Source organism: Tremella mesenterica (assembly GCF_000271645.1).
Source record: "Tremella mesenterica DSM 1558 unplaced genomic scaffold TREMEscaffold_18, whole genome shotgun sequence".
Taxonomy (NCBI): Eukaryota; Fungi; Basidiomycota; class Tremellomycetes; order Tremellales; family Tremellaceae; genus Tremella; species Tremella mesenterica.
The window spans coordinates 231,005-255,287 of record NW_006711242.1 but is presented as its reverse complement, the minus strand read 5'-3'; the positions used below and the strand labels follow the sequence as shown (position 1 = coordinate 255,287).

The 24,283-nt window shown below is 45.2% G+C and overlaps 7 protein-coding genes across 7 annotated transcripts; 4 read left to right on the top strand and 3 right to left on the bottom strand.

The window, feature by feature from the left end:
* Positions 1–2,219: 2,219 nt before the first annotated feature.
* TREMEDRAFT_66042 (uncharacterized protein) lies at positions 2,220–3,704 on the bottom strand (the record flags this gene model as incomplete). The annotated part of the gene is made up of 2 exons (XM_007008121.1): positions 2,220–2,624; positions 3,303–3,704. 2 exons carry the CDS (start codon positions 3,702–3,704, stop codon positions 2,220–2,222), a joined length of 807 nt encoding a protein of 268 aa, XP_007008183.1.
* Positions 3,705–8,337: 4,633 nt separating this feature from the next.
* Positions 8,338–10,142, bottom strand: TREMEDRAFT_35755 (uncharacterized protein; the record flags this gene model as incomplete). Its single annotated transcript, XM_007008063.1, has 4 exons — positions 8,338–8,457; positions 8,615–8,797; positions 8,992–9,794; positions 9,866–10,142. 4 exons carry the CDS (start codon positions 10,140–10,142, stop codon positions 8,338–8,340), a joined length of 1,383 nt encoding a protein of 460 aa, XP_007008125.1.
* A 649-nt stretch (positions 10,143–10,791) lies between these two features.
* Positions 10,792–12,242, top strand: TREMEDRAFT_74888 (uncharacterized protein; the record flags this gene model as incomplete). Its single annotated transcript, XM_007008120.1, has 4 exons — positions 10,792–11,037; positions 11,175–11,263; positions 11,656–11,854; positions 11,906–12,242. 4 exons carry the CDS (start codon positions 10,792–10,794, stop codon positions 11,960–11,962), a joined length of 591 nt encoding a protein of 196 aa, XP_007008182.1. The 3' UTR covers positions 11,963–12,242.
* A 106-nt stretch (positions 12,243–12,348) lies between these two features.
* Positions 12,349–13,269, bottom strand: TREMEDRAFT_35701 (uncharacterized protein; the record flags this gene model as incomplete). The annotated part of the gene is made up of 3 exons (XM_007008054.1): positions 12,349–12,395; positions 12,486–12,657; positions 12,913–13,269. 3 exons carry the CDS (start codon positions 13,267–13,269, stop codon positions 12,349–12,351), a joined length of 576 nt encoding a protein of 191 aa, XP_007008116.1.
* Positions 13,270–13,893: 624 nt separating this feature from the next.
* On the top strand, positions 13,894–18,324 carry TREMEDRAFT_74887 (uncharacterized protein; the record flags this gene model as incomplete). Its single annotated transcript, XM_007008119.1, has 11 exons — positions 13,894–14,289; positions 14,617–14,735; positions 14,783–14,816; positions 14,866–14,922; positions 15,104–15,514; positions 16,058–16,079; positions 16,274–16,529; positions 16,902–17,207; positions 17,595–17,670; positions 17,872–18,058; positions 18,263–18,324. Exons 1-11 carry the CDS (start codon positions 14,077–14,079, stop codon positions 18,322–18,324), a joined length of 1,743 nt encoding a protein of 580 aa, XP_007008181.1. The 5' UTR covers positions 13,894–14,076.
* Positions 18,325–20,320: 1,996 nt separating this feature from the next.
* TREMEDRAFT_66037 (uncharacterized protein) lies at positions 20,321–20,779 on the top strand (the record flags this gene model as incomplete). The annotated part of the gene is made up of 1 exon (XM_007008118.1): positions 20,321–20,779. The coding sequence occupies one exon, from the start codon at positions 20,321–20,323 to the stop codon at positions 20,777–20,779; it is 459 nt and encodes a 152-aa protein (XP_007008180.1).
* A 2,003-nt stretch (positions 20,780–22,782) lies between these two features.
* Positions 22,783–24,273, top strand: TREMEDRAFT_66036 (uncharacterized protein; the record flags this gene model as incomplete). Its single annotated transcript, XM_007008117.1, has 2 exons — positions 22,783–22,920; positions 23,179–24,273. 2 exons carry the CDS (start codon positions 22,783–22,785, stop codon positions 24,271–24,273), a joined length of 1,233 nt encoding a protein of 410 aa, XP_007008179.1.
* Positions 24,274–24,283: the final 10 nt, after the last annotated feature.

Below are 24,283 nucleotides of genomic sequence, written 5' to 3'. Positions count from 1 at the left end.
TTCTATGTCTTCGTCCTCCTGAACTCCAAGTACTAGATCCATAGGGTCCACAAGATCATTTTCCTTTACCTCCCTTGTCCCTTGCAATGCTCGAAGGAGGTGACGCAACTCCGACGTGGTGGCGTCAACTTCGTCGAACTTCGGCAGACCTTGGATAAGGTTGCTCTCTTGTACCATGGTACTTCCTTTCCCGGAATGATAGTCCGCCCGTCTAGATAATCCATCTGGAAGACTTGCCTGGGTTCCTGGCCGATAAACCATTTTAAACCTGAAGTTAGCTAGCTCCTCTACCCACCTACCTTGCCGAGGACTGAGTTGTTTCGGTTCCATCCAGTAGGTAAGGTTTAGATGGTCGGTAAGTACTGTGGTTTCCACCTGCAATAATAAGTGTCTCCTTCTTCTGAAACCCTCCACTACAGCGAGGAACTCCTTTTCTCCTACCGTATAATTCAGTTGAGCTGTGTTGAAAGCACCAGACTCAATAGCTACCGGGTGTTCTTGACCAGCCGTGTTGATCTGCGAAATTATGAACCCCCAGCCGAAGAACGACGCATCTGTCTGTAATATCGTCTTCAATGTAGGGTCAAAATGGGCTAACACCGGCGCAGTACACATCCTAGCCTTCAACTCTTTGAAGGCTGACTCCTGTCCGACTCCCCATACAAATGGTACCTCCTTCCTTGTCAAGTCATTGATAGGTCTAGCAATCTTCGAGAAGTTGGGGACAAAGCGCCTGTAGTAGCTTACAACTCCAATGAATCCCCTTGACTCTCGTAGATTCTTAGGACGTGGGAAGGAAGTGATGGCATCAATGTATTCTGGGTTCACCGATACACCTTTAGAGGATACCACGAAACCCAGAAACACCACCGAATCTCTTTCGAACTCGCACTTACTAGCTTTCACGTACAGGCTCGCCTTCCGCAGTACCTCAAAGACCTTCGCCGTAGTTCCTCGTAATTCCTCCAACGTATTCCCATAAATGAGGATATCGTCAATGTAGACCACGACTCCATTCCCTAGTAGCTCTCTAAACACCTCATTTAGGAAGTGTTGGAAGACCGCGGGGGCGTTTCGCAGCCCATCACGAACAACCAGAGATTCAAACATACCATACTGTGTCCTGAACGCCGTCAGGTGTTCATGTCCCTCTGTCACCCTCAACAATTGGTATGCTCCAATTAGATCTAGTTTGCTGAAATACCTTGCTTTTCCAAGTTCTTCGGTAATTTGACCTATTAGAGGGAGAGGGTAGGCATCTGGTATGGTCGCTTCGTTCAGTTTTCGATAGTCGATGACCATTCGCCACTGTCCTTCGGCTTTCTTCGGTATCATAAACATTGGTGAGCCGTATGGCGAGTTACTTGCCCGAATTCGGCCAGCGGCGATTTCGCGATCTAGTATGTCTCTCAGCGCGCGTCTCTGATCTTCTCCTTGAGCATAGAGGGAGGCGACCTTAAGGTTCGCCCCCTCCTTAAGCTCAAACTTCAAATCGTAGGACCTTGAAGGGGGAAGGGTCTCTCCTCCCTTCTTCGGATTAAAAACGTCAATGTACCGGTGGTATTGTTCAGGAACTACCTGGAACAACTCGTCTTGTTCCTCCGGGCTCAGCTCTTCAAGCTCATCTTCGCCGCGGCGGTCTATCGCGTCCGTCAGAGTCGGCAGCCCTATGGCCGCTAACTTCGCCGCACTTGGTGGGGTTGGGATGGGAAATTTCACCGAGTTGTCTCTTCCATCAAGGACAACCCCTTCCTTCCTCATCCAATCCCACCCTATCACAACATCTGCGTCGCAGAGCGTTGTTACATCGAGACAAACAGATCGCACTTCGGCGTCCTTCGTCAAACTAAATCCGACTTCGACAAACTCGGTGATGGGTCCAGCGACACTCACCGAGCCGTCGAACATGTGAACGGGTACGCTCACCTGATATTGTCTCCTTTCTGCGCCTATCTTCGTCGCCGCTCTAGGACTTATATATGAACAAGTAGCCCCGGTGTCCCAGAGCGTAGTTAGCTTCATTCCATTAATGAAAATGTCCGATTTAGGTTGATCTCTGGAAACGGAAGGGATGAGGAGATGATTATCGACATTGCATGAACAAGGGGTACTGAGTGGTGTATTTTTGTATTCACAATCCTCTGGCTCCATCAGCTGTGTTTCTTTTATGGGTTTGGGAATGGTGGCCGAGAGAATATGGCGGACCCGCCGAGCCTCGCCTACTGCGACAGGTCCTCTTCTTTTCCCTGGTCCTCTTCCAAATCTACTTCTCCTCCAACCGCATTCAAGTTCCTCCTCTGTCCGAGAGGTACTGCGTTCCCTCCCGATCCTCCACCACGTTCTCCGAACTTCTCCCCCCATGGAGGCAACAGTCCAACCTTAACCTTAGCCTCCCTTACAGGGCATTCCTTCAGCCAATGTCCTGCTTCACCACACTCGGTACACTTCCCCTCCTTCCTCCTTGTCTCCCTCAGATCGGAGCTCGGCCTAGGCCATCTTCGGCGAACTTCGTCGATGTTTGGCGGTGTACTCTTTACCACCGTCGACCTCATAGCCGCCTGGGCACCACCCTGCGCCGAAGGTTGCCCCTTTTCCCATTTCTTCTCTTCTTTCTTCTCCGTCCTCTGACTTTCCACCACTGTCGTTGTCCTTATCCCTCCTTCCCTTTTCCTCTCTGCCTCCTTCTCCACTTGTCTCCTCCACAGGCGGTTGTCCAAGGGAATCACAAACTCCAATAGCTCTTTTACAGTCCCAAACGATCTACCGTGTCTTGCGATTTCATCTAGAAGGTGCGATTTTAGTCCTTTCTTGGCTCGGTCAACTAGGTTTCCATCATCAGACCACTTGAGAATCGCAACATGTCGCTGAAAGGCGGAGAAGTAGTCCGAAGCAGACCCGGTTTGCTTGAGGTCGTTAAGTTGTCGGGCCGCAGTTCCTTCTTCGTCTGGATCACCAAAGTTAGTCTTGAGGTACTTAACAAACTGATCGTGTGTCGTGAGGTACTCAGGAAGAGGTCTTTTGGATAGATCGGGCTGCACTGCAAGAAGAGGTGTTTCGCGTAGATGAGAGATCATGAAAAAGACTTTCTTAGTGTCGTCGGGGAAAAGATGAGAGTTCAATTCGAAGTGTACGTCGCACTCAGACAGAAAGGCGGTTAACTTGTTCCGATCTCCTCTCCATAGGTCTGGGTTAGGTAGCTTTATCCCTTTCCGTTGTTCGCCCACTACGCTTGGGGTCGCCGAAGTTTGCCGTCCCATGGCGTACCTCACCCCTTCTGATATCCCTTCTGCAATCCCGCCCACTGTATCCCTTTCTCTTCTCTGTTCCCATTCCTCCCTACGTCTTCTCTCCTCCATCATGTCTTTGTTCATATTCGCCACCATCTGCATCAAGGCCAACACCACCCCTTGTGTTCCTTCTTCTCCCAAGTTCGCCGTACTTCCAGTGTTTTCTCTTGGGCGTGGGGTTTGGTCTGATCCAAGTGGGGATCCCACAGGTGGGAGAGCATTAGACGGAGGAGAAGGAGGGTTAGAAAGCACCGGTGGAACGAACTCATCTCCTTGAATTGACCCCCCCACACTATCCTCAACTCCAAGGTCCTGCCCCATTGCTCTGCTAAGCTCCTCCAATGCTCTCCTCTCGTTCTCCTCCATCCTGTCTCCATCCCTACTCATGCCTCGTGTAATTCTTCTTTCTGGTTCCATATTATCTTCGTACTTCTCCGAGGTTCGCACGGGTCGTCGGTAAGAGCGATCCTTGATACTGTCACGGCCGTCGAACAACTACTTCTTAATAGACCGACGGTCGACGAACCTCGGCTAACTTCACGCTCTGAGTCGATGTCTCACCCAACCAGGAGGGCGCAGACGTCGAAAGGGGTGTAACTACGGCGTACTTCGGCGTAGTTACTCTAACTAGGGTTTTGATCTACTGATGGCGATGTATCTTGATTTATAGCTATCTCTATCTGTCTTTTACTACTGACAACAATCAAGGATCGCTGAAGAACTTCAGCGATCTTCTCAGCTAATATTATCTACTCCTCCTAGACGTTCATCCAACCCTCTCGCGCTTTGACGTACTTCAACGCACTTCGTCCAACTTCCCCGAGCCCTCGGCCATCCTCTTCCTCCTTCGACTAACTCCGCCTAACATCGCCGCACTTCTGCTTCCATTGTCCCTACTTAGCCTAACTCCGCCTAACATCGCCGCACTTCTGCTCCCATTGTCCCTACTTAGCCTAACCCCGCCTAACATCGCCGTACTTCTGCTCCCATTGTCCCTACTTAGCCTAACCCCGTCTAACTTCGCCGTACTTGGTGTCAGAAGTCCTGAGTTACGTGTAGAGTAAAGAGGTTAAGGCGTGATGGGGTTTTGATGGCCAAAGGAGGGTCATTGTTGGTGGAGTAATCGAGGTGTCACGACGTAGTTCGTGACAAGGTTTGAACTTGTGATTATGACAAGTCATTATTTGATAGTGTCATTCATGACAGAGGGAGAAGAAGAAGTGAGAAGAAAGACAATGAAGAAAGAGGATGGGAGAAGAAAGACAATGGAGAAAGAGATCCCCCTCAGACCCAGCTTATATACATGATTGGGGTCCCGTAGTACGGAACAGCTACGCCATATTTTACGGTACGGGGATTATTACGGTTTAGGAGTCCTCTAAGAAGAAGGACAACTTGTCTACGAAAAGAGAATAGGAGGAATAGGATTCTTGCTAGGGAGGAACTACAATAAGTTTCAGATGGGTGATAAGGAGAAGGGAGAGGAAGGGAACTATGGACTACTCCTCATGTAGGGGACAGCCAGGTTCACTACAAAGCCCGACTAACTTTGCCGTACTTCTGTCTGACCCTGATGCCCGTACACCTTATACTCCCGCTGTACTTTGCCGTAGTTGGTCTCAGCAGATGTCCTAACTTACGCAAAAGGTGAAGAGATTGAGGTGTGATGGGGGTTTTGATGGAGAAAGGAGGGTTGTTGATGGTGGGATATTTGAGGTGTCACGAGGTAGTTTGTGACAGTCACTTTGGTTAGAGTTGTCTTTGGGTTGGGTATTTAACCAGCAATCAGCCTTTTGCAGTAACCACCGGTTAATAAGCCTTTCAGCACAGTGGGGGCACTGTTATATTGTCACCAATGCTGGTTAGTTGGTCTGGTGACATGGGATATGTGAAGTGGGTGGCAAAGTGTATTAGAGTAACTTATGAGAATTCATCGACAAAGAAAGAGCCCTTGTGAAGGGGTTTTATATAGACAGCACTTTCTAGCTGGTAGCACCTTGAGAAAGAATATCTGACCAATCACATAAATGCCTCAGCCAACCCATAGTCACAGAGTGAACCGTAATGCATGGCTTAACCGTGTTATACAGAGTCAACCGTGCTGTAAGGAGTCAACCGTGTTGTACGGATCAAACCATGTTGTACGGAGTAAACCGTGCCGTACTGATAGGATGTTCCTGAGGTTATGATACGGGCAGTGTCATAACAGAAAGTCACCTAGTTGGTTCTAACCCAACACCTCAGTACCCTCAGTACCTAAGGCAGTCATCAAGCTCTACAAGTTAGAGACTAAAACCCTTCAGTACTGAAGGCAGTACTTTGCGACCGCAGGCTACCCGTAGGCGCGACAATTTGTCTAACATTAGTGTTAAGGTGTCACGCCTGCGGGTAGACTGCGGTAGCAAAGGACTGCCTTGGGAACTGAGGGGTTTAGTCTCTGGCTCGTGGACCTTGGTGACTGCCTTGGATACTGAGGGTTTGAGAGGTTGGGTTAGAACCAACTGAGTGACTTATCAAACGAGGGGAAGGGAATTGAAAAGATACATTGCTGAAGAAGAAAACTACAGCACTAGATAGGGTTTAAATACTAAAATCAGCCTTTTCCAAGAGGCTCATGCAGACCTGCGGAATATGAGCACTCTGAACCGTCCTGCACTGTCCTGCATGCATTGCCATGCATCCCACCGATTACCACTGCTATCCTACGATGCCATATCTGCGTTTACCTATGTTGTCATGAACCCAGAGTGGCTCTGCCACACTGCCACAGTTGAACACATGCAAGATGCATGATGTGGGTTTTGTTATCACTCAGGCACAACCTCCACATGCCTCCACCTTCCCAAAGTAGTAATTGGAGTGAATGCTTAATCAGCATTGCAAATCACCACATGCCTCCACATGTCTCCACCTTCCTGAAGTAGTAATTATAGTGCATGCTTAATCAGCATTGCAAATCCTCACATGCCTCCACCTTCCTGAAGTAGTAATTATAGTGCATGCTTATTCAGCATTGCAAATCACAATGGCAGTATTGCAAATCCCCAACCAAGGATTGCAAATAAGGACTCAAGGATTGCCAATAGGACTTAGGGATTGCAAATACTAGTTTATCAGTTTAGTCAGATTGCAAATTATAGTTTAGCAGTTTAGTCAGTTTGAAGGGTATAAAAGGAGCACATCTCCCCCCTCTTTCTTCAGCAATGTATCTTTATCTTGAAGTTGAACTTCATCTTTGAAAGTTACCTAGTTGGTTCTAACCCAACACCTCAGTACCCTCAGTACCTAAGGCAGTCATCAAGCTCTACGAGCCAGAGACTAAAACCCTTCAGTACCCAAGGCAGTACTTTGCAACCGCAGTCTACCCGCAGGCGTGACATATGTCCTACTATGATATCCTACGTGATGCGCCGGAATTTGGTGACTTTGTCGAAGGTGGTCGAAGAGGAAGTATGCAGAACATGTAAGAGCTGCGAGAACAAGAGACTGAGAGATTATGCCTTACAAGGCATCAGAACAGAGGAAAGAGAAACTAGAGAAGTACTTGGGGCTTATGCCTGTCAGGCATGAGAGCACAGGAAAGATAGCCTTGGGGTTGATGCCTGACAGTCTTGAGAGCAGAGGAAAGGTAGACTTGGAGTTTACGCCCAATACGCTTGAGAGCAGAGGAAGATATGAGAGTGGAGGTTTGAACTTGTGATTATGACAAGTCTTTATTTGATAGTGTCATTCATGACATAAGGAGAGAAGAAGAGATGAGTGCAGCACTTAGGAAGCTGAGTGCACAACACCATCAGGGCCCCTGAACAAGTGTGATGTCCTGTGTGAATCACCTGACACAGATTTCTCCTTCAATTGAACCCTGCTCTCATCTCTCTCCCCACCAGTATATTGACAGAGCTCACATGTTTCTGTTGACAGATGAATCTTGCAGAAGACAGTTTTATAATCAATATTGTGCACAATGTCTCGATCATAATAGATGGAACCATCTCTCATCTCAAGATTTTCTGCATCACTGACAGTGAGCGGACTGAGCTGGACAGGATCGACCGAACAGGGAACATGACTGGATTTATCATGTGAGTAACGATACCATGTTCCAGGTTCTGGAGAGAAGTAGCAACCTTTCTGATAGTGGTGAACATCTTGCTTTACTGTATAGTCCGGCAGTATTTTGAAGTTGCGTGTCTCATAGTAAAGTTTTGTTGACCTGTAGTATATGCCTGTGCCTTTGCCATCATAAACCCAAAGTCTGGTGCCTCTTTCCTCAAACACGTACTTATATTGATAGCTGCCTTCTGTGTACTCCCCCAAATATCGTTGGGCAGTGGTACATCTATCCTTTTCAATCTTTACCCCATGAAGGTTTCCATCCTGATGTGACTCCACCAAGTCAAGAGGTAAGTCCATTTTGTTGAACTGAGCAGTCAATCTATTATATATTGGGTTGTTAACAAGCTCGCGGAATCCAATGTCGGAATCAGCATGGTTGGGATCAGCAATGCCCAAGTCGGAATCAGCATGGTTGTGATTAGCAATGTCCAAACGAGCAGCTGCCTCCCATAGCTCATGCGCGTACCGCTCCGGAGTCAGAATACGTATGATTTTAGAAAAGTCTGTCATTGGATCCAGGTCTAGTATTTGACGAGCACGCTGAGGCAAGGCTGACTCCATAAGTTTGGTAGATGTCACCATACCCTCCGATGGGTCGCTATCATGGCCCGCGGCGGGTGTTGGTTCCGAGTGGTTATCGACATCATCCATTGTATGCACTGGGTGTGATTCGTGATTGTAAGTAGTGAAAGTGGTGGCTGTATGTAGCAATGGTTTCGATTGGAGACGGGGTGGGGCCAATCGTGTTAGTTGGGTCAAGAAATATGGCGTGAAAGTCAGACATGGAAGCCCGTTCATCGCCTTGGTTACGAGAAAGGAGAGGGTAGATGAGAGGATATCGTGGTGCATGAGAATATTACGTCATGAAAAACGATCTCACCACGTATCCTCTATCATCTCCTCGAAGCAGTACAAAGCCAACATCGTCATGTCCTCAAACCTTCCCTCCGACCACGGCAACGGTCTCGGCCCCTCCCATGACTTGACCGGGGATCATGGTATGTTTCGACGCTGCTTTTCCGCCTTGACATTCATTGACGAAATCTGTAAACATCTGTGAGTCAACTGAGAACCAAGTTTTGATATGTCATTTGTATACTTCGACCTCGGTTGACACCTTCTCTTACGTCGTACGTTGTGTGACTACGTTGGGATGAGAGAATAAGAAGGAAGGATATCATTCCCATGACGTTGGGGTAAGAGCTACTTACTTCGATGGTATCCAATGGTCCACCCGCCGATTCAGGATGGAATTGAACTCCCCAGATCCTCTTCCCGGATTCTGGAGTTGAGATGATACCTTCCACACTTGAATCGTTACAGTTGATGAAGAAAGGTGCCCAACCGTCTGGGAAATCTTCGGTAAGTTTCAGAGCATATTGATGGTTTTGTGACTGGACGTCAGCAATTTCTTCCTTGTTCAAACGATCAATCGTCCAATACGGGCCATCGAGATATTTCAATGTCATAGACCGCCTCCGTCCTCGGATACAATACATAGGCCAGAATGAAGAAGTGATGACCAGTCCTCTGAAGTTGATTGACCCAGTCCTCGTTTAGGGACTCGTGAAGCAGATGAGACACTCACAGTCACATACACCCTTCCAGCTTTGATACTACCCGAACTTGCCAAAGCCAAAACAGGTTGATTATGTCCCCTATTACCAAATGTCATTCTATAAGCTTCCATCCCAGCCGCCAAACCTAAAATCTGATGTCCCATACAAATCCCGAAAATAGGTTTATCCCACTCATCGATAGTCTTCCTTACCCTAGCTGCTGTATCCATGATCATCTTAGGATCACCTGGTCCATTACTTAAAAACAAACCATCGAAAGAATCCCGAACAGAATTGAAATCGTAATCCCATGGAAGGACAGTGACCACAGCATCACGTTTAACTAAAGAACGAAGGATATTAGCTTTTGAACCGAAATCTAAAACTGCGATTTTGGGACCTTTACCATTAATGTTCAATGTGTAAGGTTTAGGTGTGGAAACTAGTGCGATTAAATTTTCTTTTGATGGATCCCAATATTCTTCTGTTGAAGGTGGTGGTTTTAAAGTATCATCTCCTATTGCTAATTGACCTAGAGTTGTCCCTTGATCTCGAAGAAGAGATGTGATAGCTCGGGTATCGACACCGGTGATACCTGGGATATCGTATCTTGCACACCATTCGTGTAAACTTTCCACGGCTTGATAATGAGAGTATTTGAGTGCAACGTCAGATACTACTACACCGGTACATTGTATCTTGTCAGATTCTAGGAATGGTAGACCTGGAAAAGCGGTAGATGAGTTTGAGGGAACTCCGTAGTTGCCGATCATGGGGGAAGTGAAGACAAGGATTTGACCGAGGTAAGAAGGGTCCGTCATGGAATCGGTGTCTGGCATTAGTTTCCGCCATCCTTGGGAAATACAGGGAGTAGAAAGAATTGTGATAAGGACAGATACCCACAACTAGTGATACTGGTACTAAAAACAGTTTCACCAAACTTGCTATTCGTTCCTCCGAAATTATGGCCGGCATAGCTCTGACCGGTTTTGAGATGTAACACAGCCGGGATCTTGGGGGGAAGTATTGGAGTGAGAAGGGCCGTTTCTTTGTTTGACAAGGGGATTGCTGATTTGGGATCGGTGGAGGTGATCCCTCGTTTGCCGATCAATCCAAGCGATTTGAAATGCCCTTGAATTCCTCGAGCACGGATGGCGTGCTTGCTGAGCGGGATAAGCATCTTGTAAAGGCTCGGTATCAACTCTCGTAAGGTTGCAGATATGAAGGTACAGTGAGAGTGACTGTGATAGATCTGAGTGGTGTTGGTAGTTGAGTGATTAGGGAGAGAAGGGTCAAGGAATTAATGATTCGACAGGGTGAAAACTCGGTCGGAGAGGTAGCTGTAGGTTAGCGTGTTATGTGAGAAAGCGGTAATCCTTCATCTGTGTCATATATCTCATAATCATGTGGTATGACTCAACGATATGATGTTTCACCAGTCGAGTGAGTAGAAATCGCGTGCAGGAGAGATGGATCAGAATGAGGAAAATCGACTCACTCGTCAGAAGTCCGTTGAGTCCACAACATCTACTCTGTTTTCTGAACGGTGTATCTTATTCTTACAAATCTTTGATGCTTGTACGCTGCTCTATACTCCTTTTTCTCTAGGTAGAAGGGTTGTTGGCAGAGTGTAAGGTTAAGAAAGAGGAATGTGATGTCAAAAAAGTCAAAAACTTACCTGCTCCAAGTTGCAGTCGAGATTTCTGTGAAAAATGGGATAAATTAAAAGTTTATATTTCTTCAAATATTCCTAGAACCCCGACCCGTTCGCCACCCCTTCCCACCCACAAAGTACTCGTACTACTCTATCACTCCACACAACTGACATCATGTCACTCACTCGTTTCTTCCTACTCGCTTCCTTATTGCTACTTGGTACGACTGCCACACAACTACCTCTTTCCCCCATGGTCGACCAACCGACCAAAGATCCTTCTTTCCCCTCTGACGATATTCTACTTCAGATGGGTCATTCTCAAATCGGTCAAAATGAAGGAATGTCCTTAGCCGATGTTTTGACCGTGGAAAGAAGGGCCAGTTTATGGTGGGATTACGCACGGGATGTGATGAGTGTTGTGAGTTTTTCTTCGTCTTCCAAATAAGTCCTTTTCACCTCTAGCTTTGGTTCTTGCCTCGTGGGTCGTGTGACCTGGGTGTTCTGGAAGATAGATGTTTGATGACCTGGGAATGCAAAGACAATGCTGAAATGAAGAACGCTCGATTAATCAATATGGGTCAAGGTAAAGAAACTACCTTGTTGGTACCTTTAGATAGCGCCATAATGCGTCTACCTATGAAACCGTATGTCCCATTTTCTCACTCGCAACCAATATCACAACCTTGGATGAGATACATATCAGGGAGTGTATCATTGCATCTATAAACTCTTCCTTCTTGGATCACTAAGCAGTTCATTTTCTATGTTACACACTATCCATCCTTACATCGTACACCCTAGTAATTCCCTTTCAGTCATTAGCAACGACTTCTTCAGTTCATCTCGTCTGTCACGTCTATACACATCTACCAATTCGCGACGAGTTCAATGGTCGGTTTCATCCTTCACTTATCACCATTACTCCATACCTTGTACTCTTGACACTTTTTTTTCACCGGTCTCCCGGTCATGTTGTCTATCGCTGCCATGGTCGCCTTTACTTAGCAATGTATGAGAATTGATAGCTGACGACCAGCCACCAATCCAACAACCCGGATTTATCATTCCAAACCAATATAGAACGTTTCCTCTCTGCGCATTTGATACCCGGTCGTATCTCACTTCCTTCCAACCGACTCCCTACCCTCCTACCCGGTATAGAAGTGGAGGTGGTACAAAGTACGGAAGGATGGATGGTGGTACCGGGTAACATAACAGTGGTGGATGTTCGTGAGGTGAGTTTTTCTTCGATGAGTGAATGGGTGAAGGTTGAAGATTGATGATAGGCCGCAAATGGGAGGGTTTTGTTGATGGATGGCGTGGTTGATTATTCTTCCGCCTAATCGACCCATATCCCGGTTCACTTATAGCATGATCGATAGACAAGATGTTTTCGTTCGTCTTCAATACGAGTAGTCGTTGCTGGATATTATCAGTCGGGGCGGTCGAAGAGTCGGGGCATAAGATGGGTGATATGGTATCTTCCAAAAAAGAATATCTCAGGAGGAAAGGCGATAAAGCGTTTCGTTGTACACTATGATGGGATGTCGTCGGTATATGAGGATACAACGTTATGGATAGACAGTCGTGTAAAGTGTAGGGATGAATCGATGATTCGACGTGCCGAAGGAAGAACCGAAGTTGACTTCAAGCTACCACAAAACCCCATTTTTGACTTCTCTCCAAATATCATATGATCATGTTCTTCAGTGATTCCCGATGTGGAGAATCAATAATCATATTCCCCTTGTCCATTCTGTGACCCCATTTCCTTTTCTTCCCTCTCTCCAACTATCCCAGTCTTAAAGAACATCTCATCCTTGTATCTTGGGGAAATCGGTCCTTTTGGTGATTTGTCAATTCCACCATCTTGATGAATGGAATCTCGAGGAGTTTTAAGTTCTTCATCGTCATAAGTCGAATCCTGAGGTGTTCCGCTTGGTGTTTCATCATCGAAATAATTCTCTTGTTCATCTTGATATAAGAGTATATCACCTTCGAGAGGTTCTGAAAGATCTATTGGATCGTAATCGATTGTCTGATATTAGTTCATGATGATTCTCAGATATCCCAACGTTGGTATTATCTTGTTTCTTCCCTACTTCGATGTTTGATTATCATCTCGCATGCTTTTGAATGTCTTTTATATACGATTTTAAGATTAGGAATGTGTAGATATATGATTCTACTTCATTCTTCGATTTCGCTGACTTAAGAGGATACTCAGGAATGAGATAAATAACATATCATAAAGTATCGTGGATAAGGGGGGCAAGGAATGTAGTATACTCACATCATATCCATCAAGAAACAAGATCGATAACCTCTTTTCGAACCTTCTCTCAATTTCTTCCTTTTCCCATTCCTCCCTTCCTCTTTCTTCTCTATCCATGTTTCTCTCTCTCATACCTGGTACAACTCCATCCTCAACCTCCTCAAACTCTTGCCCTTTCATATCCAAAACCCTCTCCCTCCTTCTAGCTTCTCTAACCTTTTCAGCCCCTCTTTCCAAATCTAACCCTCTCAAGAACCCACCTAACTTCTTCACATGTTGTCTACCTTCTTCACCCGGTAAGAACCTCTCCGCCACCCAATCTTCTTCCCCATCACTCTCTTCATCCTCAACTAAATCTAATGGATCCCCACCCATTCGTTCCCATAACAAAGGCCATCTCAATCGACCGCGTTTAGCAGTGAGATCTTTCGGAAGGGGTGATAAGGAGATATAGGCTAGACGACGGGATTTGATAAGTGGGATGACGGATCTTTGGCGGGGTGTGGTGAGAGCTGCGATGGGTTTAAGGAGAGAGTACGGGAGGATGGGTAGGGATTGGGTTAGAAATTGGATTGGATCGGTAGGTAGAGAAGAGGAGGGAGGGAGGGATAGGTAACGTAAGATAGGGGATAGATCTTGTGGGGGAATAGGGGGGGTGGGTGTTGTGGGAGATGGGTCGACTACTAGGAGGTCGCTTATGAGGAAATCGGTCATTTCTTCAGATTCCACACTTTCTCTCTTCCTTCAACTAATCCTTTGCTAGGATTATACACCTGCTGTTCCGAAGATCAAGATCTCGCTGACGTACACTGAGAATACTGGATGATGCTAGATTTTATCTGTCGTAGATGTACTCATGTACAGCAGTCAGTATGTGGTAGTAGCAGCAGCAGTAGTAGCGATGGAACATGCAGAGCGGTGAGTGGCGACTTTTAAGATGACGTAATCAAAAAGAATCTCACTTTCAACTTTTTTCCCCTTTTCTATCCTTCCATTCATCATCCCTTCAACCAACCCCCACACACTACGTCTCTTTCTTCCTTCCTTCCCTCTATCCTTATCTTGAAAAAGCTCATCACGGCGTACCAGGTAGAAAGACAACGAATAACGACAAATACATCTCACCACTCGTAGAAAGTATCAAACTCATCAACAAAGCTTTCAAAACAACTTTAACCCAAAATGGCCCCATCTGCATCGAAACAAAAACGTCTCGCGGAAAAAGCTGCAAAAGCAGCTGACAAGAAGACAGGATCAACTTTATCTTCTACCGTACCTTCTGTCGCTGGAGGATCAACACCATTGACTTCTTTGAGCGCTAATGCGAGTACGGATGATTTGGTCGATGCGCAGGAACAGATGAGAAAGTTGAATTTGGCTACTGATAGGAGTGCGGTGAGTTTTGTCTTCTCACTTTCCTCTACTTTTACTTTTACTTCTGCTTCTGCTTCCTAATGTCTCCTGGTGTTTTTTTCTTAGTCCCTTCTTCGATACGTGAAGTTGGTTACTTTTCGAGGAATCATACCAGAGACTGGAATTTTCCCATCATGGAATGTTACCCCTCTGATGCAGATTTACATATGGGACATGCTTCTTCGTCATTCTTCCCGCGTCGTTTCTCTTGAGACGACCTGTAATGTAAAATAATCTCGGGATATCTGCTTCACATCATTAGCCATACAGACAGTGTCAGTGTGCATTTTGCGAAGAACTAACACTTAGAACGGTGTTCTCGTTTCCGACCCAAAAGGAAGAGATGTCAAGATTGACCAATACACCCTCAGTTTCCACGGTAGGTTGTTGATTGAAGGAGCGGAGATTTCTCTCAATTATGGACAACGGTAAGCTCAATATCCTCCTTGCACGTCCTGGCATGAGCTGATGGTAGGTATGGTCTATTGGGTGAGAATGGGTCTGGAAAGGTGAGTTAAATCATACCTACAGTAGGTTTGGGTGAGAAATGACGGATAGTCGACTTTCTTGCAATCTTTGGCAGATAGGGATGTAGAGATTCCCGATCATATCGATGTGAGTTAAATCATCTCTCATTTCATCTCATCATTTCCTCTTTCTCATCCCTTCCATCCCTGCACCAGAGACCGTTGTGGACCCCCTTGATCTCCAGCGTCCATTCAACTTCCGAGCTTCCCTCGGGCCGCCTGTTCGGAGAGTGGCAAATAAAAGCCCGAGGAGATATGTCTGACCCCAGATTTACCTCGTCAGAGGAGCCGTCGACCCTGGTGAAACAAACGCTCTAGACTACATAGTCGCCTCAGCCAAAGAAAAAGTCGCTCGTCTAGAGAAAATAGCAGAAGATATGTCAACGGCTGACGAAGTCGATGAATTAGCTCTAGAAGCGATATACGAAGAATTGGAAGAGATGGATCCTTCGACTTTTGAAGCTAAAGCGGGTGCTATTTTATCAGGATTAGGTTTCACACAAACAATGATGGCAAAACCTACAAAAGATATGAGTGGTGGTTGGCGTATGCGTGTAGCACTTGCCAGAGCTTTATTTGTTAAACCTCATTTATTGTTGTTGGATGAACCTACTAGTCATTTGGATTTAGGTGCTGTTGTTTGGTTGGAAGCTTATTTAGCTACTTATAATCATATTTTGGTGAGTTTTCATGTGTCCGTCCAATCCGCCCCTCCCGGTCCCCCCAGTCGTACTTTATGCTTCTGCCCTCACATGTTTGTGGGAATTACTGTCCTGTTTGTGTCCTTTCCAAGTTGTCAGTTGGTCGGTTGGTTTGGTAAATGGAGGTTCTCTCGGGAGAGTCACTCTTCTCCCCGTCTCCCTCGTCTCCCTCGTCTCCCTCGTCTTTCCCTATTTCCCGCTTTTCCCTCTTTCCCCCTTTTCCTCTTTCCTCCTCTTTCTTTCTTCCCTCTTGTCAGTTCCATGGCGACTCGGGCAAGAATGACTTTCATCCAAATTAAACAGAAACTTACGACAGATCCTCACATCGTAAGATCTGCCATAATTTTCACGTTTGACTTCACTCACCCCCAGCCACTCAGCCGACTTTATGGATACAGTCTGTACGAACATTATGGATCTAACAACGAAAAAGAAACTCGTGTATTACGGAGGAAATTATTCTACATACGTTAGGACCAAGAGTGAAAATGAAGTGATCAATGAAAGCTTATGCGAACACAGGAAGAGATTGCGCATATCAAGAGTGAGTAGTGGGATGTTTTTCCCTATCCCTTCCCTTCTTCCCCTTCCCGTCCTCTCCCCTCCCTCCCTGCGGCTTTCGTTTTTACTTCCCATCTCCCTTGACCCCCTTGAGACTTTTAATTTCTTTGGATCCATCAACGATCCCAGGTCAGATATGGTACCAAGTATACATATCATATCTTGCTCACACCCCAGAATTCATCGCTTCCGCCGGTACATATGCCAATTTGGTCAAACAAGCCAAATCTAAACAAAAGATCATCGACAAGATGGAAGCTGCCGGGTTAGTTGAGAAAGTCGAACAAGCCAGATTGTTGAGATTCAACTTTGAAGACGTCAGGAAACTTCCTCCTCCCATCATCGCGTTTTCAGATGTAGCATTTTCGTATTCTGGTAAGAAGGAAGATTATTTGTACAAGGATTTGAGTTTTGGTATTGATATGGATTCGAGGTTAGTGCAAGTTATTCTCTTCCCTTCTCCTTTCCTCCCCTTCCTCTTCTACTCCACCCTCTGCTTTCCCTTCTCTATCTCTCAACCATCACACGTCTTATCCTTGAATCCACTGGTGATGTCTCTTTTTCAATCTTTTCGATAGTCTATAGCATCTCTTTAACTCGACCTGACATGTTCACATACCTTTTCTCCCTCTCCCGCTCATCTAATCTTCCTCTCTCCTTCATGCCAACGCAGGAATAATCAGCTATCCAATACTCACACCATTACCTTAACCTCTAAACCACCACCTTAATCTCTCAACCGTTACCTGAATCACTAAACCATTACCACTACACCCAAGTTTAGCTGTCAAAACTCACTCATCAGAATCGCCATCGTAGGAGATAACGGAACCGGTAAATCAACACTTTTAAACCTCATAACGGGAAATCTGTCCCCCACAGAAGGTACAATATCCCGACACACTCAATTGAAATTAGCGAAATATTCTCAACATTCAGCAGATCAATTACCATATGATAAATCCCCAGTTGATCATATCGCCTCTTTATATTCTCAGAAATTCCCAGAGAAGGATATTCAATTTTGGAGACAACAAATTGGAAGGTTTGGTATTACTGGTGCACATCAGACGAATCCTATTAATCAACTGTCTGATGGATTGAGGAATCGGTTAGTCTGGTGTTTTTACGTCTCCCCTTCTACGTCTTTTTTCCTTTCTGTTCATTACTCAATCTTTCTCGCTCTTGAGGATTCTCCTGTACTATCTGTCTTTCATTGTATCTCTTCAGCTATTACTTCCCACCTTATCTACCTCACGCTGTTCCAGTCTCATGTCACAATCTCACATTTGGTCTTTTCGTTCCTTTCCAGCTTCACTCGTCATGATGGAAGGAACCCTTGCGATTCAAGGATTAGGGAATACCCGATGTCTCGCCGATACCTAGTCTATATCTATGGACTTTGAGGTTTTGTCTGAGTTGTTTATCTTCCGTATTCGCACTCATCCGAGAATTCGACAGTGTACATGATGAAAGTTTCAATCACTGATTTGAATAGAGTAGTGTTCGCTCTTTTGGCTATGGAACATCCTCATATCATTCTGTTTGATGAACCTACCAATCATTTGGATATGGTATGTTTTCTTCTTTTCCATTTTTCCTGTCCTCGTCTCCTTATCATTTGCCCCTTCCCAAACGTTCATCCTCTTCGTCTGCCTTACGACTCTCAACAACAAGCCCCTCCCCCCTCCACCCCACCACCCCCACCCCACCCCACCCCACCACGACCAGGGGAAAGTCATAAAGTCTCTAGCCACACAACCACTAACCCCTAGGCATCGATCGATTCCCTCGCAGCGGCTATAAAAGAATTCGAAGGAGGAGTAGTCATCGTCTCTCACGATTTCCGATTGATCTCTCAAGTGGCAGAAGATTTATGGGAAGTGAAAGATAAAAAAGTGATAAACCTTACTAAACAAGATATTACCATTGTGGATTATAAAAAGGCTTTGGCTAAACGAAGTGGGTCCATTGTTGCTTGTTTTTTCTTTGCTTCCTTTATTCTCCAACGAGATAATCCCATCATCTGTTTCTTTCCCGCTGCTTCTATTGCACTACATTCAATGCTCGCTTGTTATCCACGATATTTTGTCAGATAACATTTATCATGAGGAAGTGCCGATTGGATATCATGTGTGATTGTAGAAAAGTTCCACTGACTTTCAGGTCAAGCTCAGATCGAAAAAGCTAGACTCATCTCAAAGACAGCTACCAAAGGTGTGGTGTAGACTTGAGGTTTTGTGTCGTGTGCCATTTGGCGTTAGACGTTGGACGGGTAGAAGATGTGGATATAGAGAAAGTGAGTATCATGCCATATGCATCTTTTGAATTCGTGTCGAGTTGTGGTTTGCAAGCCTCAAGGTGTTGCTCGGTCCATGACCAAGTTCTCATCAACCATCACCACGCCCCATGCGCCAACCACCATGCATCATGTTCCATGCACCATGTTCGTTCCAGAATCCACCACGTTCCATGATCCGCATTGAAAGACCAGTTGGAATAGTCTACGATCTATGTACGAAGCAAGGGAATATCACGTGAGAATGGGGTATGGACTCATGTATGACCTAAGTACAAGTAAGTGTCAGGTGATCTATGTATGTGCTGTATAGCACTCGTACTCGTACTCGCATTGAAGGCATCATCAGTCATGACCATAATGTGCTGACTACGACTTCAGGATGATTATGTGCTCGTATGCAGTAGTTGCATTAACCGAGTGACGTAAGCAGCTGACAGCTGACAGCTGAGGACAGCGCAAGGGAAAAGATGAAACAATAAAGAAATTCGTTCCGAGTTTCCGAATACAACTCGCCTGATCCCTGATCCCTGAAAAATCTCTACTCTAGTTCTAGTTTTGATCCGACATCTGTCCATACCTCGCATCAAAGAAAGGTAAAAGTAGCGGTCAACATAACGACGCAGCGCACTGACCTGTTTTACCAACTTCCGAATATAGGTTGAGAGGATTCGGTGAATGGTGCATGGTGGTCAGGCGGGATAGTAAGTGATCATTTGGAAGGGGTCGGTTTCTTGTAACTTATTTGAATGAGTCAAGAGGGAAGGTAAGAACTAGGTCCTCAGGAAAGAGTAACACTGGAGTATTAGTATCCGTACAAAGATTGCAAGGTGGGAAGAGAGAGAGTATTGAAGATTGGGGAATTGGGGAATTGGGGAAACAAGGAAGAAGAAGTGGAAATGTCAAGGACGATTCCTATTTCACCATTAAGATCTCATCCGTGAGTGACTTACTTTGTTTCTCTCTCTAACATTCCATAACCCATAGTCCATACACTTGTACACTAGACGTATAGTTGGATTTTCGTTATTGTACCTTTTGTTATCCTCCCTCCCGATTCTCCCGGCTTATTGTTCATTCACCTTGTTCTACTTCACCTACTTTACCGGTCCTCGGTTATTATACGAAACTCGCTTTCTAGCTTATTGTTCTTCCTCCCTTCACCCATCCTGTCACACCCATATAACTACGAACACACTTGTATCAAACAGTCATTCAGAATACATAATCCCTCGTATACCAAGTACTCTAGTCAGGTCCGAAACTAAAAAAGTGACTAAAAGACCAAAGGATACTTTTGAAGGGTCAAATGTTGCAAAGGATTACTTAGGGGGCGAAAAGACGAAAAAGCTGACTTTTGTCCCTTTGATATAAACCTTTTTATCAACACTACCCCTCGTCTTCTTTCTCTCTTTTACATGGACGTTTGGATGTATACATATTTGGTTATTCTCAACATTTGGATGATTGGATGATTGGATATTCGGATTACTCGACACAATTATCAACCTTCGACGATTCGACGAAATCTTACCAAAACACTTAACCTCGGCCGTCGTATCGTTTCATCATTTGCCTCGTGTTCAATCCTACATTTTTCATCCACCTTTGACACGTATCTTTAAATCTTGGGGTACTTTACTACCATCATATCCTTAATCTTACTCTTTCATCCAAACGTCCATCCACATCGACAAATCTACAAATCCACTCTGTCATTCATCGACCATCTATTTCTGTCTGTTCGAATCAATAAACCTCACGCCTTCAACGCCCTTGTCTCACATCCGACACTGCCTCAAGCTACCATTGGAATTAACTCGTTACTCTCAACATTGATCACTCACTGCGTTTGACACATTCATACTTTATATCCAACTATCGACAATCGACAATCGACAATCTGACGTTTGACTCTCCTCACAATGCTCGTCACTCAACGTCCACCACTATCTCATTCTCATTCCCACTCCCCACTATCACTCCCACGTCCTACCCCTCCTTATTCCCATCACAGGACATCAAGTCTAAGAGATCCTTTACCTGGCGCAACGCCACCTATTTCGGAAGATGAAGAATATATGAGATCTGGAGGTAGAGGGGATGTTAGTAAATCAGGATTCAACTCTGATAGTCGTGGTGATCATTCGACGAATGGATCGGGGAAAGATGGTCGGGGTGATATGTCTTCTGACGTTGGGAAAATCAAATTGGAATATGTGGATGGTGAGAAAGGTGAAGCTATTTCCGAGGGAAGAAAACGAGGACAAGATGATGAAGAGGATTATGAAGATGAAGAAGATGATGGAGAAGGAGAAGGGGATTCTTCAGTAAGGTCGAGAAGAAAAAGGACTACAGACTTGAGAGACGATAACGACGGGTGAGTTTCTCACTTTCCTTTTCCTTCCTGAGTCCCATATCAATTCTCTAACTGATCCATCCCCCTTTCATTCTTGGTCTCTTTCGTCAGTTTGTGGAATCGGACGACAATTTGGACAAACCCCCGATGGTTCCGCTTTCGACGGAATGGACCACTACGACAGCTACCAACACGGTTTCTCAATACACTTCAAAGGTCTTTCCCCGTTTCTCAGTCCTTGCGTCCATCCTTCCTTTTCTCATACCCATCACACGTGTCAATTACGTCACCCCACCATACGCCTTCTTACCTCACCTCCTTTCCCAAGTAAGCCGTTTGAGTCGAACATTCCAGGATGTCGATTTGAGACATTGAAGTAACCTATCCCTTTCCCCTTTACTCTCCTGAAGCATCCTCGCATGTACCTTTCTCACCTTTTGTTCCACTTCACGCTACATAAGTCCGTTGACCAACCTTCAACGTATCCCGAAGTATGAGTCATCAGTCTTCCACTTCACACATATGTCGTCTTAAGGTTTCTCATACACCAATCATTCGCCTTCTACCGAACCATATCCCGCCTTCCTATCCCCCAATACATCATTCCTTACTCACCATCAAACATTACCCCTCTTCACACATTTACGGCAGTTTCAAAATCACATATCCCGCCCCGCTAGCCTTCTTTTCCCCCCTTGATACGAATAATCACATGATTAAGTTCCTTTCATACTTGACATTATCTTTTCAACTCCTTGCCGACCTCTGCTACTTCTCATACCGTCTCCGCCCCTGCTTACTTCTCATACCGCCCCCAACCCTCAAACCATCCCCTCTACCCCTGCTTCTCAACTCCTCAGTACCCCTGCTTACATTCCAATCCCTAACCCCTGTGTATCATCCTAATACCTTCAATGCTTTTTTGTTCCCTTCGCTCGTCCTCGTTTACCCTCCCTCCCGCTCCACTCCACACCACTCGGAGGATCGGATATTTTCCCGACGTTACATCTCCACATGAGGGGAATGTGTCATTGAGATTCGTGACGTCTCACTTTGGTTTCTTCTCGTCTCTATTTCAGACGAATCATCTTTTTATCGTCTTATGATCTACTTTCTAAATTTCTGATATCATCTGGATCTTCGTTTGTTACGTTATCTTTAATTCGGATATTTGAACGTACACCCGGTGACCCTGTGATCTGGAACTCGTTCTGTGTGAAGTTATCTACAATCGCCATCAGTCTGAGTTTGTTGAAAGTCGACAGACATATATAAATTGGTTCAAGGTGGTCAATATCTTTGCTCGAATACAAAGGTGACCGACCTGAAGGAGCAGGTGTTAACTTGGAGGAGTGAAGGAGTGAAGAATATCAGGAGGAGAGGATAGAAGATTGATTAAAGATGATAGCTGACATTATTCCTATTTACCCTTCTCCACCTCCCACTCGAAAACATTCTTTAACATCACGTAACAACTTACCTGATCAACCTCATGTTCATCAAGCTCAGACATCATGTGATGCTTCACAATTCAAATCGTCCCCTCCTCGACATGTCACTCACCGACCATCCCCTCCTGGACATCCGTCCCACTCACCATCCCCCCCACAACATCTCACTCATCAACAACGTCTTTCCCCACACATCACACATCCGGTCATCCCCCACTCTCATCCCACACCAATCAATGACGTCAACTCAAATTCGAATCCCAGTCATCCACCAGTCCTCCCACATAGACAACCAGAACCTTCTCCCAGTCCTCAAACTAAAAGACGTAGAACTCGTAAAAACCTTTCAAGGGAAGAATCACCAATATCACCTTCTCAACTTTTTTCAAATAGGTTGACGACACGTACTAGGGTTTCTATTCAATCATCAGGAGATTCACCTACTTCACCTGGAACTACACATACACATACACATACTACTCGATTGGGAGGGAAAAATAAAGTGGGAATGAACGTTACGGGAGATTCACCCACTTCGCCTGGAACTACTCATACTCGTTTGACGGGAAAGAACAGAATGGGATTGACAGCTATCACACCTATTGGATTTGCCGCTAGTAGGGAAATGAGAAGAGGTGATGGTGAAGGACCTATACCTTCTCCTGTGGTTATGGGATTTGATTTCAAGTCTATTGATGAAGAGCAGTTGAGAACTGTGAGTGAAGACAATGTTCTTACTTGCTTGATTGTTCATTTCCGACTATTCGTCATTTTCTATTCCACCCGACACACACACACAAACACACTCTCACTCTCTCTCACTCTCTCTCTCTCTCTCTCTCTCTCTCTCTCTCTCTCTCTCTCTCTCTCTCTCTCTCTCTCGTTGCCACGTCACTCAACGTCCCTCCCACGGGTCCTGGGAGAGTTCACATCGATGAAGATGATAGTAGGTTGCAGTCCAACTAACATCCAGGTCCGCAACACATTAAGTATAAAACAACAACAAGAAGCTCTTATAGCTCAACGTCAACGTGAAACCGCCGCCGCCAATGGGACTTCCATGAGTGGTAATCTCAACAACACACCTGCTCCACCTCGCGAACTGACTTTTAAAGATTGGCATCCTAAATCTGAAAAACCATCGGTTGGGAAAAGAAGAGAAAAAACAAGAGATAAAGTTGAAAGAATGAGTATAGTCACGAATTCTGGTGATAATGTTGTTTATCCAGCGAGTAAAAGCGCACCATTGAATAATCATCCGTTGTCAGCTCAACAAAACCCACCCAGAGAACAACAACCTTCTGGTAGTCAAACCGCTATCCCCCCTCATATACTTCCTTCTTTGAATCCTTATTCGCCTGAGGATACAAGGATGGGTTCCCGTTCTGGTTATCCTTCCATCCAATCGAATCATTCCAACCATCCCAATCATTCCACTCTCGCCAATCATCCAAACCAAATCAGTCATACCAGTCATTCGAACCACGCGACTCATACCAATCATCTCAACAAAGTCAGTCAATCCAATCAAATCAATCAAGCAGGTTCATCGACTCAACCTATACGTTTACCTCCTACACCTATACAAGATCAAGATCAAGAAGAAGATCATCTTCGTCATAATACTTCTTCTCAATATTATCGTCATTTACCTCATTTATCATATGGAGAAAATCGTATTCCACACAATACCTCTCAATCTCAAATTCATAGACCATCCAATTCTACAAATTCTATTTCAATGTCAGTTTCACCGGGAAGAAACGAATTTTTAGAACCTTTTGTTAGATTATACGAAGCTTTAAACCAAACTGAACATCTTAAACATACTCTAATGGAATTGAATAAAAGGTTTGAAACATCCTTCAAAACTCAGGTGAAAGCAGCTACGGATATTCAAGGTACGGCGGAACAAGCGAACGGTTTATTGAAAAGTTTACAAGCTAGTGCGGAGAATTTACAAACTATGGTGAGGTATGAAGTTGAAAGAGCTGAGAGTTTGGATAAGAAAGAATTGAGAGATTTGAAAGAGAGGTTGAAGAGGTTGGAAGATAGATTGGGAGGTTGAGGTGAGGTTT